The sequence below is a fragment of the Balaenoptera acutorostrata genome, chromosome 11, assembly GCF_949987535.1.
Source record: "Balaenoptera acutorostrata chromosome 11, mBalAcu1.1, whole genome shotgun sequence".
In the NCBI taxonomy this organism is placed as follows: domain Eukaryota; kingdom Metazoa; phylum Chordata; class Mammalia; order Artiodactyla; family Balaenopteridae; genus Balaenoptera; species Balaenoptera acutorostrata.
The window spans coordinates 62,546,736-62,559,120 of NC_080074.1; the positions used below are offsets into that span (position 1 = coordinate 62,546,736).

At 50.0% G+C, this 12,385-nt stretch overlaps 2 protein-coding genes across 2 annotated transcripts; both read right to left on the reverse strand.

Moving 5' to 3' along the window:
- Positions 1 to 49: 49 nt before the first annotated feature.
- MYG1 (MYG1 exonuclease) lies at positions 50 to 8,700 on the reverse strand. Its single transcript, XM_007179438.2, has 7 exons — positions 8,237 to 8,700; positions 7,947 to 8,059; positions 4,076 to 4,235; positions 982 to 1,134; positions 722 to 844; positions 423 to 604; positions 50 to 270 (listed from the first exon to the last, which is right to left on the reverse strand). Exons 1-7 carry the CDS (start codon positions 8,456 to 8,458, stop codon positions 72 to 74), a joined length of 1,152 nt encoding a protein of 383 aa, XP_007179500.2. The 5' UTR covers positions 8,459 to 8,700; the 3' UTR covers positions 50 to 71.
- A 44-nt stretch (positions 8,701 to 8,744) lies between these two features.
- On the reverse strand, positions 8,745 to 12,102 carry PFDN5 (prefoldin subunit 5). The gene is made up of 6 exons (XM_007179437.3): positions 11,946 to 12,102; positions 11,636 to 11,738; positions 11,291 to 11,322; positions 10,153 to 10,227; positions 9,949 to 10,054; positions 8,745 to 8,948 (listed from the first exon to the last, which is right to left on the reverse strand). The coding sequence occupies exons 1-6, from the start codon at positions 12,015 to 12,017 to the stop codon at positions 8,872 to 8,874; spliced, it is 465 nt and encodes a 154-aa protein (XP_007179499.2). The 5' UTR covers positions 12,018 to 12,102; the 3' UTR covers positions 8,745 to 8,871.
- Positions 12,103 to 12,385: the final 283 nt, after the last annotated feature.

Sequence of the window (12,385 nt, forward strand, 5' to 3'; positions counted from 1 at the left end):
TTCAGCAAGTTCCCAGAATGATGCAGGGCAGTAATGGAGCAATACTTCGTCAGTATGAGACAGAAGAGATTTTATTGGACTAGGGAATTTGTGGGAGGCATAGGTGCTGGGCGTTGGGCCAGGGTGGCACGGGCCATGCTCAGGGCACCCTCTCGGGTATGGTGCCCACCAATGAAGCCACTGGCGTGGACAAAGACACAGCCAGGAATCCCACTGATCTGGTCCAGGGCCTCATCCCGAAGACCCCGCCATGGCTCTGGCAGGGGCAGCCTATGAGTAAGCAGAAAGAGGGAGTTGGTGGGAGCAAACGGAGGCCTTGAGGAACTGGGAGAGGGGGAGCAGAAGCCTAGGTTAGTGGCCTCCTCCTCTGATAGGGTTGAAACAGGCCTGAAGGACTGCAGGGCGGTCCCCTAGGGCCTCACCTGCTCTGGAATGAATGGGGCTCCTTAGGCACACACTGTACCCGCCACTGTCCAGCCTGGTCCGTGTAGATAACAAAGGCGATGGTCCCTGGGGAAGACAGCCCCGATTCCAGGTGGTAGAGGTGCTCCTTCCAGGGGCATCCACCCTTCACCAGTTCTATTATCTCCCCACTTGGGTCCACCTGAAAAGGAAGTGGAGCAGGGATAGAAGGTTTAGGGTAGGAGTGGGAGCCCCTGTTGGCCAGCAGCCCGCCAGGAATCACTAACCTGAGCCACAGTGCCTCCTCCCAGGCCAGTACCTGGAACCGCTGGGCCAGGGCCTCTTCCACCAGGGCCCGGGCTGGCAGCCAGCTGTGCTGGTAGAAGTCTAGTCTCTGCAGGAACTCCTCTCGAACCAGGTCCATTGCACGCTTGAACGCGGCCTGGGAATCACATGGGAATTAGAACCACAGTGCTGGCCCAAACTGCTAACTCTGCTAGGGCTTGACGGGGCAGCCTCTCTCATTTTCCCCTGAGGTTCTCACATGCCTCACGGTCTCTTCCCCACGGTCCTCCTCACCTCAGTGTCTTGGTTGGGCTGGTTCCAGGTGGGATTAAGCCGAGCAACCCGGGCGCTCAGCGTAGTGGTCAGCGCGTACCGAGGCTCTCCCTCCTTCCACTGAGAGATCCCATTGTCCACCGCATCCACCTCCTCCACGAAGTTCTCGTACATCTAAGGCAGCATAGGAGAAGTGCTCTGGAGGGCGCCTACCATTTGCATAAAGCTTTATAGGTCTCAAAGTTTGTGCATACCCAGTCTTTAATCTTTACTACAGCCCTGCAAGGATCTCCCAACATTAACTGGATGAGGAAGGGGGGAATTGGGGAGTTCAGCAGCTGGCTAAAGGTCAGAGAGCATACAGTGCTGGGGCTGGAATTCAGATCACCTGATTTCTAATCCAGTGCTCACTCTAGTACCACTCAAAGCCTGAGCCAAGGCCAGCATGTGTGGGGAGGGGGCTGCTGCCTTCTGAACAAGGAAAAGTCTAGAGTTCCATGAGGGGTTCTGTGGGAGTGGATCCTCATGGCCTGGGGGCGTAAATCTCCAGGTGGGCTGAGCAGGGTATTCACTGATCCAGTTAAGAGGTACAGGGTGGGGGCTTTCCTGGTGGTGCAGTGGTTGAGAATCTGCCTGCCAGTGCAGGGGACAAGGTTTAAGCCCTGGTCCAGGAAGATCCCACACGCCGCGGAGCAACTAAGCCCACGATCCACAACTACTGAGCCTGCGCTCTAGAGCCCGCGAGCCACAACTACTGAGCCCACGTGCCACAACTACTGAAGCCCGTGTGCCTAGAGCCCGTGCTTCACAACAAGAGAAGCCACCACAATGAGAAGCCCGCTCGCCGCAACTAGAGAAAGCCTGTGCGCAGCAACAAAGACCCAACGCAGCCAAAACAAAAAAAAAGGTACAGGAGGGTCTGGCCAAGCACACCAATCAGGTGGGAGAAGGTGAGTACTGGACTAGACGTCAGGGCTGGGACGTGGTCCCAGGGAAGCCCATGATGTGCCATGTGGCATCAGCAGTTGCTGCATCTCCTGAGCCTAAAGAAATGGTAGGATGATGCCTCAGGAATCGGGGGGCAGAAAACGATACGGGATATCAGTGTTTAACGCAAAACTGCCCGACAAAATAGGCCTACATAGCAACACATCTGTGGTATGTAGAAAAAGTGCTACTCTCAGGGAGAGTTGGAAGAGAAACTCCTTCCAGCACCTCTAGGTCTGGACCCCAACCTGAGGCACAGTTACAACTTGAGTGTAAGGGAATTCCCTGGCAGTCCAGTGGTTAGGACTACATGCTTTCACTGCCGAGGGCCTGGGTTCAATCCCTGGTTGGGGAACTAATATCCCACAAGCTGCGCAGCACAGCCAAAACAAAAAACAACAAAACTGGGTGTAATTCTAATAACTGAAAGATATAAACAGCTCATATAACTCAACATCAAAAAAAAAAAAAATTAAAAAATGGGCAGAAGAATTGAATAGATATTTTCCCAAAGAAGACATACAGTTGGCCAACAGGCCATCAACATCACTAATTATCAGAGAAATGCAAATTAAAACCACAATGAGATACCACCCCACACCTGTCAGAATGGCTAGCATCAAAAATACCACAAGTAACACATGTTGGTGAGGATGTGGAGAAAAGGGAACATTTGTGCACTGTTGGTGGGAATGTAAATTGGTGCAACCACTGTGGAAAGCAGTATGGAGGTCCCTCAAAAAGTTAAAAATAGAACTACCATATGACCCAGCAATTCTACTCCTGGGTATATATCCGAAAAAAACAAACACTAATTCGAAAAGATACATGCACCCCAATGTTCACAGTAGCATTATTTACAATAGCCAAGATATGGAAGGAACCTAAGTGTCCATTGATGGATGAATGGATAAAGATGTGGTATACAATAGACTAGTACTTAGCCATAAAACAAAAAATGAAATTTTACCAATTGCAACAACATGGATGGACTTGGAGGGTATTATGCTTAGTGAAATAAGAGAAAGACAAATACCGTATGATATCACTTATACGTGGAATCTAAAAAAGAAAAACTAGTGAATATAACAAAAAAGAAACAGACTCACAGATATAGAGAACAAATTAGTGGCTACCAGTGGGGAGAGGGAAGGGAGGAGGGACAAGATACGGACAGGGTTAAGAGGTACAAACTACTATGTAAAAAATAAATAAGCTACAAGGATATACTGTATGGCACAGGGAATACAGCCAATATTTTATAATAACTATAAATGGAGTACAATCTTTAAAAATTGTGAATCACTATGTAGTTACACCTGAAACATATAATATTGTACATCAACTATCCTCAATAAAAATAAATAAAATAAAAAAACCTTGGGCATAATTTAGTTCAATTGCTTAGAAACCCCTTAGCAGTAGAAGGGAAAATTGACCCAGGCAGTCTAAAACCTTAGTATTCCAGAAGCTCCAATTTACCATTCATATTTCTTCAGTTTTGGATCAGAGAACTGAACTCAACAGCCTATCTGCAAAAAACAGAGTTGACTGCACCTGCAGTTTGACTTGATGTGAACTTCACATTAGTGGGGTCAAGTAGGTGTCCTCAGAATCATCGATCCAACATGCACACCAGGGACGCTAGCCCTGTTCCTTCCCCAATCACAGGCACCTGCTGAGCTGCCTGCAGGGGGCGCTGGTGGAACCTGAAGAGGTTTTCATAATCAAACCCTTCCCAGTTTCCCAACTCAGTGTGCCTCCAGTGAATACAGTGGTGCCCGAGATATGCTGCCCTCCACCTTCGGGGCAGCCAGAACCTCAGCCATATGCTTCCAAACATAAGCAGCCTCCTCTATTACCAAGTTGTTGAACAACTTACGTATGTCAGGTCATGCTTTATAGTTTTCAAAGCCCTTCCCCATACACTACCTCATCCACTTCTCACAAGCACCCCAGGATGGAGGCAGGAGAGAGACTAACCATCCCCCTGTGAGAAGATGGGCCGGACTGAGGGAGAGAGCAGTGGGCCAGCACGGGTCAGGAACCCCGACCTGAGCCCAATCCTGAGTGCCACTCCGCCTGGTGGAGATGCATGTGGGGGGCATCTCTGTCCTCGAGTCCCCACCTTGTCATAGAGGGTGCCCACCATGCTGTCCTCTTCGCTAGTAACCAGCAACTGGGCCAGCAGCTTGTGCCCGAAGTGCAGATAGATGAGTCCCGCACTGCTCAGCTTGGTCTGCCACGGCTTCCCAGGGGACAGGGAGCTCATGGTCTCCGTGAAAGACCTGAGGAGCACAGGGAGGTGGGGCTGAGGCAGAGCTGCCCCGGTTCACCCACAGTGTCGTGTGCATGTGCAGGCACAGTGGGGTGGGGCGGCTGGGGAATACTATGGGAGTTGGGAGAAAGCCCAGGTGGGGAGGCTTTGGCTTGTCCTCAGGGGTCAACATGGACTTGAGTTTGGAGTCTCCATTCATGCATTCATTCGACAATGGTTAACTAAATGCTTACCACATGCCAAGCTTTGTGTTGTAGACATTAGAGATGAAAAAACTAAGACCTGTCCCTGCCTTCAAGTTCATCCGCCTAAGGTGGACACACACGCACAAACAACCAAGGGAATGCTCTAGCTAGTTGTAAACAAGGAAAAGGCAAGACGGAGGAAAGGGTTCAGGAGGAGAGCATTCAGGTCATTTCTGAAAGATGAATTAGTGGGTGTTTCCCAGACAAAGGGTGAAGGAGAAAAGGCACTGCAGGTAGAGGGAACAACATATACAACAGCTAAGAGAAAGATTCCTCCATGGAACTGCAAGAAAGCAGCTTGGCTTGAGGAATGAGTGGCAAGAGATAAAGCAGGGGCCGGACCAGGGTAGGCCTTGTATGCTACACTTCAGAGTTTGGACTTCATCTGTAGGTAACGCGGAGCCACTGAGAGAGTGTAAGCAGGGCAGTGAGTGTCAGAAAGAGCACTGTGCCAGCCAGCATGGAGAAGCGATGCAAGGAGATTACCCACAGTGGTCCGGGTGAGTAAGGAAGGCAGGGTTTTGAATAGCAGTGCAAGAGAGGACACAAAAAAGGTATGAAAGTTGTTAGGGCAGTAGAAACTACAGCTGTAATTTCTAAATACCAGTCCATCAGAATCACCTAGGGAGCTCATTTTTTGGTTCTAATGATTAATGTTCTATTGCTTAGGGAGATCAGTTCATGGGTGTTCATTTTCTTTTTATTAAATTTTAATTTATTTATTTTTATTTTTGGCTGCATTGGGTCTTTGTTGCTGCACGCGGGCTTTTCTCTAGTTGCGGTGAGCGGGGGCTACTGTTTGTTGCGGAGTGGGGGCTACTGTTTGTTGCGGTGTGCGGGCTTCTCATTGGGTGGCTTCTCTTGTTGCAGAGCACGGGCTCTAGGCGCGCGGGCTTCAGTAGTTGTGGCTTGAAGGCTCTAGAGCGCAGGCTCAGTAGTTGTGGCGCACGGGCTTAGTTGCTCCGCGGCATGTGGGATCTTCCCGGAGCAGGGCTCGAACCCGTGTCCCCTGCACTGGCAGGCAGATTTTTAACCACTGCACCACGAGGGAAGCCCCATAGGTATTCATTTTATGTTTTATATTACAGAAATGTTAAATATATTCTTTTATGTGTCAAACACTGCATAATTTTTTTTAAAGAAGTATATAAAATCGGGACTTCCTTGGCTAAGGTCCACTGGCTAAGACTCCACACTCCCAGTGCTGGGGACCTGGGTTCAATCCCCCGTCAGGGAACTAGATCTCACATGCTGCAACTAAAAAAAGATCCCCAATGCTGCAACTAAGACCCAGCGCAGCCAAATACATACATACATACATACATACATACATACATAAATATATAAAATCATTAGGAAAAAGGAAGTAGTGAATAATGTCAAGTGCCAGGCTTCCCTGGTGGCGCAGTGGTTGAGAGTCCTCCTGCCAGTGCACGGGACACCGGTTCGAGCCCTGGTCCGGGAAGATTCCACATGCCACAGAGCAAGTAGGGCTGTGCGCCACAACTACTGAGCCTGTGTGCTACAACTACTGAAGCCCGCGTGCCTAGAGCCCGTGCTCTGCAACAAGAGAAGCCACCAAAATGAGAAGCCCACGCACTGCAACTATGAGTAGCCCCCACTCGCCGCAACTAGAGAAAAGCCTGCACACAGCAACGAAGACCCAACCCAGCCAAAAATAAATAAATTAATTAATTAAAAAAAAAAAAGAAAAAAGTATATAAAATCGGGACTTCCTTGGCTAAGGTCCACTGGCTAAGACTCCACACTTCCAGCGCTGGGGGCCTGGGTTCAATCCCTCGTCAGGGAACTAGATCCCACATGCTGCAACTAAAAAAGATCCCCAGTGGTGCAACTAAGACCTGGCGCAGCCAAATACATACATACATACATACATACATAAATATATAAAATCATTAGGAAAAAGGAAGTAGTCAATAATGTCAAGTGCCGGGCTTCCCTGGTGGCGCAGTGGTTAAGAATCCGCCTGCCAATGCAAGAGACACGGGTTCGAGCCGTGGTCCGGGAAGATCCCACATGCCGCGGAGCAACTAAGCCCGTGCGCCACAACTACTGAGCCTGCGCTCTAGAGCCTTCGAGGCACAACTACTGAAGCCCACGCGCCTAGAGCCCGTGCTCCTCAACATGAGAAGCCACCGCAATGAGAAGCCCACACACCGCAACGAAGAGTAGCCCCCGCTCGCCGCAACTAGAGAAAGCCCGTGCGCAGCAACGAAGACCCAACGCAGCCAAAAAATAACAATAATAACAAATAAAAATAATAATAAATAAATAATGTCAAGTGCCACAAAGAGGTCAGTTAAGGTGAGACCCTCAACCAGCAACCTGAGCTTGGTGTTGAGGTCACTGGTGCCCTTTCCACAAGCATTTCCAGTAGAGAGATTGGGAGAGAACTGGCTGAATGAATGAATAAATGAAAGGATGGATGAATGTAATGTGCAGCCAGGGTCAGCTCTTCTTTTGAAGAGTGGCTGAGAAGTGAGGGTGAGAGATTAGGTTGTAAATACCGGGAGCATTCCCTCCTGGCATCATTTATGAAAGTAATACGTGTATTTAGAAAAAAATGGAGAGAAGTAGCGAGGGAAGGAGAGAGAGAGGGAGAGAAACAGACTTAAAACAAAATAAAACCTCCTCATGACCCGTCAGAGATAACCACTTTATACAGTGTGGTGTATATGAGGGAGAGTTTGGGTTTTTTTTCACTCCTTTGTTTTCAAGATGGGAGATGCTTAAGCAGAGTTCCTTGCTGTAGGCAAGAACTAGAAACCCTGCCATGTGAAGTCCCAGAGCAGAAAATGATACACTGGAAAAGGGGCAAGCAGAAGGAAACAATGTCTCCTGAGTTGGAAGAAGGGAGCTGTTCAGGAGTGAGAAACTGAGGCTGTCCATGCAGGAAAAGCTCAACTTCCTTTAAAGGGAATAGACAAGGTCACTCACTAAGGTAGTTTGATGAGGCAGGGACTTGAGGAGAGGGGAAAAGGACTGGAATGGTACTGTGGATAATGGGCTACCCTCGGGTAAGACTGATTTCCCAGTGGAAGAGTGTCAATGACAAAGGAAGACAACACACCTGAACTATCACCACCCACCACAATCGTGTGGGCCCAGCAGTCTGAGGTGGGGCAGCAAGGACACATGACTGAATTAATCCCAGCTGGGGTATTCACTGGGGTGACGATGGGGCTGGTGGGAGAAAAGCCTGACTGAGCCAAATAAGGAGGTGAGTTGGAAAGGGCCCAGGGACTGACCCGGGCCAAGGGAGGCCCAAGGCCAGCTAGATGGGTGCAGAGCAGGTGGAGAGCGGGAAGCACGGAAGACGGTAGTCCCACGGGGCTCAAGAGTTTGCTTTCCAGGATGAGGCGGTTCCCTTCGCTGACGCGGACCACGGCAGTGGACTGGAGCACTGACAAGAGTTGAAGTCAAGGAAAGTTAAAGAAATGGTAGTGGGAACCCACCTCTGGTGATGGTCATATCGGTGTCTCTGAGGGTCATACTCGCCACCTACGTCTACCACGATGTCACAAGAAGCCAGTTTCTCGGGGTCCCGGGTCCGCACGATCTCTGCATCCTGCAGGGCACACAAGAGGTGAAGAGGCTGCCGGGGTCGCACGGGTAGGGGATTAATGTTGGGCTTCCAAGGAGCCGGGGAGGGGAGGAGGGGTGCTCGGGCGGGACCCCGTTAGGGGGACGCGATCTGCCCCGGAGACTCGCCGGCAGCCCCCGGGTCAGTTTGCGCTGCCCGTACCCGGTACTCGGGCAGGAGGCGCAGCAACGCGCACGCCAGCGCCTCATCGCAGTGGAAAGTGCCGTTATGCGTCCCGATTCGGGGCGGGGCCATGAGGTGGCTGCGGGGTCGTTTGGAGAGTGGGACGGACTCCAGGCTGCGCTTGAGATGAGGGCTTCGGCGGGGTGGCGGCAGCAGCAGCAGCAGCAGAGATAGAGAACCGCGCAGGAAGCGGTGGCCCATGCAGCTTCCCCTATGGGGCGGCAGGGCGCCGACCCGGAAGAGGAAGCGCCCGGGCAGCCCCCACTTCCTCTTGCCGGCCGTTTCCACGACAACCGGCCGCGCAGGGAGGGCGCGCCGCCCGGCGCAGAATTTCGACCCCCGCTCCTCGAAGGGCCCCGGGTGGAGCCTCCAAGATGAGCACTGTATCACCCCTGCTTATCAGGCTCCGGGAGGGGCACACCCTCTCACCACCGCCCTCCCATCTCATTACCAGTCCCTTGCCTAATGCAAGAAAAGACCAACACTCTGCCCAGCTGGCGGATTTATTAGCATTAAACACAAGACCCTCCTCTTCCCGGAATGCAGGAAACCACGCCCACAAAGTCCCAGGCCCCTGAAGCAGGCGCCCTCTGTCCGATTTCTGAAACAAGCTCTCAGGCCTTGGCAGTAGCCTGAGGTGCTCCCAGGGCTGTGAGCTGCTGAATTTTCTGGCTCATCATCTCCATGACAGCTGTGGGAAAAAAGAAGAGTCAGACCCTGGTCAGGAGCTAAAGGGGAGAAGCCAGAGTTAAGGAAAAGTGACAGGGAGACAACCAACTACAGTTAATAAAACTTTTAACACAGTGATCCACTGTGGAGGGCACACACAACACAAATTTAGAGTCTAAAATGTGTCAGTAAATATGAGAACCACTGGGATATAAAAACGAACAAAATACAGTATTCAAATGAGTCAGATGTAACCAGAAAATGATACCGTGGAAAAGATGTTTGCCTTTAGAACAGTGGTTCTCAATCCTGACTGTGTAACAGAATCACCTGGGGAGCTTTTAAAAAAAAATTGTTCCCTGGAATCCCTGCCACCCCCCCCCCCAATTGACTTACGGTTGATCCTTGAAAAACGGGGGTTTGAACTGTGCAGGTCCACTTATTCGGGGTTTTTTTTTCAATGGTAAATTCTACAGTACTACATGATCCACGATTGGTTGAATGTGCAATGCGGAACCGAGGATATGGAGGGCAGACTGTAAAGTTATATGCAGATTTTCTTCTACTTCACCAAGGGTTGGCACCCCTAACCTGCACACTGTTCAAGGGTCAACTGCAGTTGGTTTGGAGTGAGCCCAGTTTCTCTTTTTAAACTCTCTGGGTGATTCTAATGTGCAGCCAGGGCTGTAATTGCTAGCAGTTAGCTAGTTAGGGCTATATTTCTTTGCCGGGTGTTCATTTATATGCATCTTCTCCCTCATTCCATCCACAATAAATAGGAACTCAAACACAAAAACAAAGACATGATTTCCTTTCTCTAAATTTCTCAAGCACCGAACCCAGGAATCTATAAATAGTGGGTATGTAATGCACAGAATCTAAAGAATAACACATCAAGACACCAAAGAGAAAACCATGGTTTTAATCCAGCAAAGGGGACATCCCCATGGATCACAGTGCAATCCCTGTTTGTTATTATGGCTGTAGAAAGGGTTCAAAGAGGTGCCCAAGGCCAAGCTTACCCTGCTTCATGGCATGCTTCTCCTGCAGAGCTGGCTGGATTTTCTCCATTTGCTTGGTGAGGAAGTCTATCTTCCTCTTGAAGAAGTCCTTAGCATCCTCAGCCGTCTGCAAGGTCAGAGGTGAATGAGGGGTTAAGAAGAGACCCCATTCTGCACTCTGGATCTCCCCCTCAGAGGGGCATTCATATGCTTCCTTCCACTCACCTTCTCTACATAGTAGCCAGTTCCCACATCGATGAGCACATGTTCCACATCATGCAGCTTCCCAGGGACATACATCTGAGAAGCAAGGATTAAGGGAAAACTAGCCCAGCATGAGTCATGATTCGCTGTCAGCTAGTGTGCTTGACCTCCCTAAGACCCTTCTTTCTAAAAAGCTATAAGGCGGGAATTCCCTGGCGGCCCAGTCATTAGGACTTGGCACTTTCACTGACGGGGCCGGGGTTTGATTCCTGGTTGGGGAACTAAGATCCGGCAAGCCTCGGGGTGCAGCCACAAAAATTAAAAAATAAAAAGCTATAAGGCTCAAGGAACAAATAATCCGGAGGCCTACGAACTGCAAATGCAGAGAGACAGGGAAGTTGGTTCCTTATGGAGAAAATCACATATGCTGATCTTGCCCTCATCCCATCTGCCACCTTCCAAGCAGTTCTTACAGTTCTTCCCATTAGCCCTTCCAGAAAGACTAGAGTGACTTTTTTCCCGTTGCTGTTGAGCAGTTGAGTGAAAAGGCAGCCTCACTTTCCCTTTAACACTCCCAAACATGAATTAGCTAATTCCTGATGAATTTAATGTTCATTATTTAAGCAATCCCTACTACGGTGCTATTCCTGTGTTTACCTTTCAGCCTGTCAGTTCTGTGGTACAGTTTACAGGTGCCTTATTGTCATAACTTGCTCACTCAAGTAAAACACTCAACAGGTAGACACAATCCAGGTTTCTTAGTAACAACAGTTTAGGAATAAGAGCCACAGTTGAACTGAAATTGAGGATTAATAAGCAGAGCCAACCCCCTTGTTTCTGTATCCTCTATTCTTCTATTGCTTATGTTTTCTAAGTTATTAGTAGAACTGTAAACCACCAGTTTTATCTCCCTATTAGGTTATATCCTCAAACAGCAAAGGGAAATAATCACACCTCAATTCTACATACACCTGGGTGCTCACAAAGCATTAGCTGGATGTTGGCCCCAGGATGGAGAGCAGAGCTAGGAAGCGTGTATAATAGTATTCTCAGAACCATCCGAGCACTCTGGAGTAATTAAAACCTCCCGTCCTTCTTTGCAGGTTAGGTGTGTGGAGAAAAGGTGAGGGCAGGGTAGCAGTTCCTGCGGAAAGGATACAGAACTCGTCAGTGGAACCAGTAATTCTTTCCCTGTGAAAGCAATTAAGACAAACAAGTGGGGGAGATTGGCAGCTCCAACGTTTAGACATTAAAGGGAGTTTCAACACTGCACAGCACCTAGAGACTGTATGCAAAGGACGGAGATAGGGACAATGGGAGCAGAAGAATGTCCTGGACATTTCAATTCTAGGTAAGCAACATGCAAAGGGCTCCTGTAGCGGTATACAATACATAATGGACTGCTCTCTCGTCTCAGGTAAGGAAAACTGAATTAGGAGGCGGGAAGAGAGGAGAAGCCGGCTCGCCACATCCCCCAGGGTGCCTTCACACGCCTACCCCGTACCCTCGTTGCTTTTGTTCAGCACGTTCAGACAGTCCTTGGCTTCCACATACTTGGTCTGTACCACCTTGAGCTGGGCAATGGACGTGGACAAGAACTCCACTTCCTACAGAGGATGGGAATGAGGGTCAGTGTGAGGGCTGGCGGGAGAAGGGGGCACAGCCGGAGAAGGGGCGGGTCCTGGGACCGCGTGGCGATTTCGCCTGGGAAGGGAAGCCTCCCCAGCTGGGGAGGAATGGAGTGGAGCGAGGGAGTACCCGTGGTGGGGAGGGATGTGAGGCGGCAAAGGGGTGTCTCTGGGGCCCATCCCCACCTGGTCCAGCTGGTTCTTGAGCATTTCTAGCTGCGGCAGACTCAGCTCGGTGATATTAACCGACTGCGCCATGTTGGGAAGGAGGACTTATGAAGCTGAAGCCGGCCGGGCGAGCAACGCTCTAGCCATCCTCTGTGCATCTCGATGACTGCGCCGGGAGGCCTCGCTGCGCCAGACGTCTCTATGGTCCTCCGTCCCGGAAGGGAAGGAAAGGCTGGTTAGTCTCGGTGACTCCCATTGGGAGAGAATGGGTAGAGGCACTTTATTTTCTCACAACGTCCCAAGCCTAGCGTAGTCAAGTTGTAGCAAACAGGATTCCTACGCTCAAGGAACTTAATCTTAAAAGTACTCAGGCCATAACCACAGCGTTGTAAAGCAATGTATGCTACTCCACGTAGGTGGTATAAACCTAGTGACAACAGGCAAGGGGGAAGCCTGTG

Excerpts from the sequence above, each read along its gene's own strand:
- MYG1 (XM_007179438.2), bottom strand. The coding sequence starts at position 8,458 with ATGGGCCACCGCTTCCTGCGCGGTTCTCTATCTCTGCTGCTGCTGCTG. Across the intron at positions 8,060-8,236 it reads GCCTCCTGCCCGAGTACCGG|GATGCAGAGATCGTGCGGAC; the intron begins GTACGGGCAGCG and ends TGTGCCCTGCAG. Across the intron at positions 845-981 it reads AGCCCAACCAAGACACTGAG|GCCGCGTTCAAGCGTGCAAT; the intron begins GTGAGGAGGACC and ends TGTGATTCCCAG.
- PFDN5 (XM_007179437.3), bottom strand. The coding sequence starts at position 12,017 with ATGGCGCAGTCGGTTAATATCACCGAGCTGAGTCTGCCGCAGCTAGAA. Across the intron at positions 11,323-11,635 it reads GCTGAACAAAAGCAACGAGG|GGAAAGAATTACTGGTTCCA; the intron begins GTACGGGGTAGG and ends TTGCTTTCACAG. Across the intron at positions 8,949-9,948 it reads GAAGCATGCCATGAAGCAGG|CTGTCATGGAGATGATGAGC; the intron begins GTAAGCTTGGCC and ends TTTTTCCCACAG.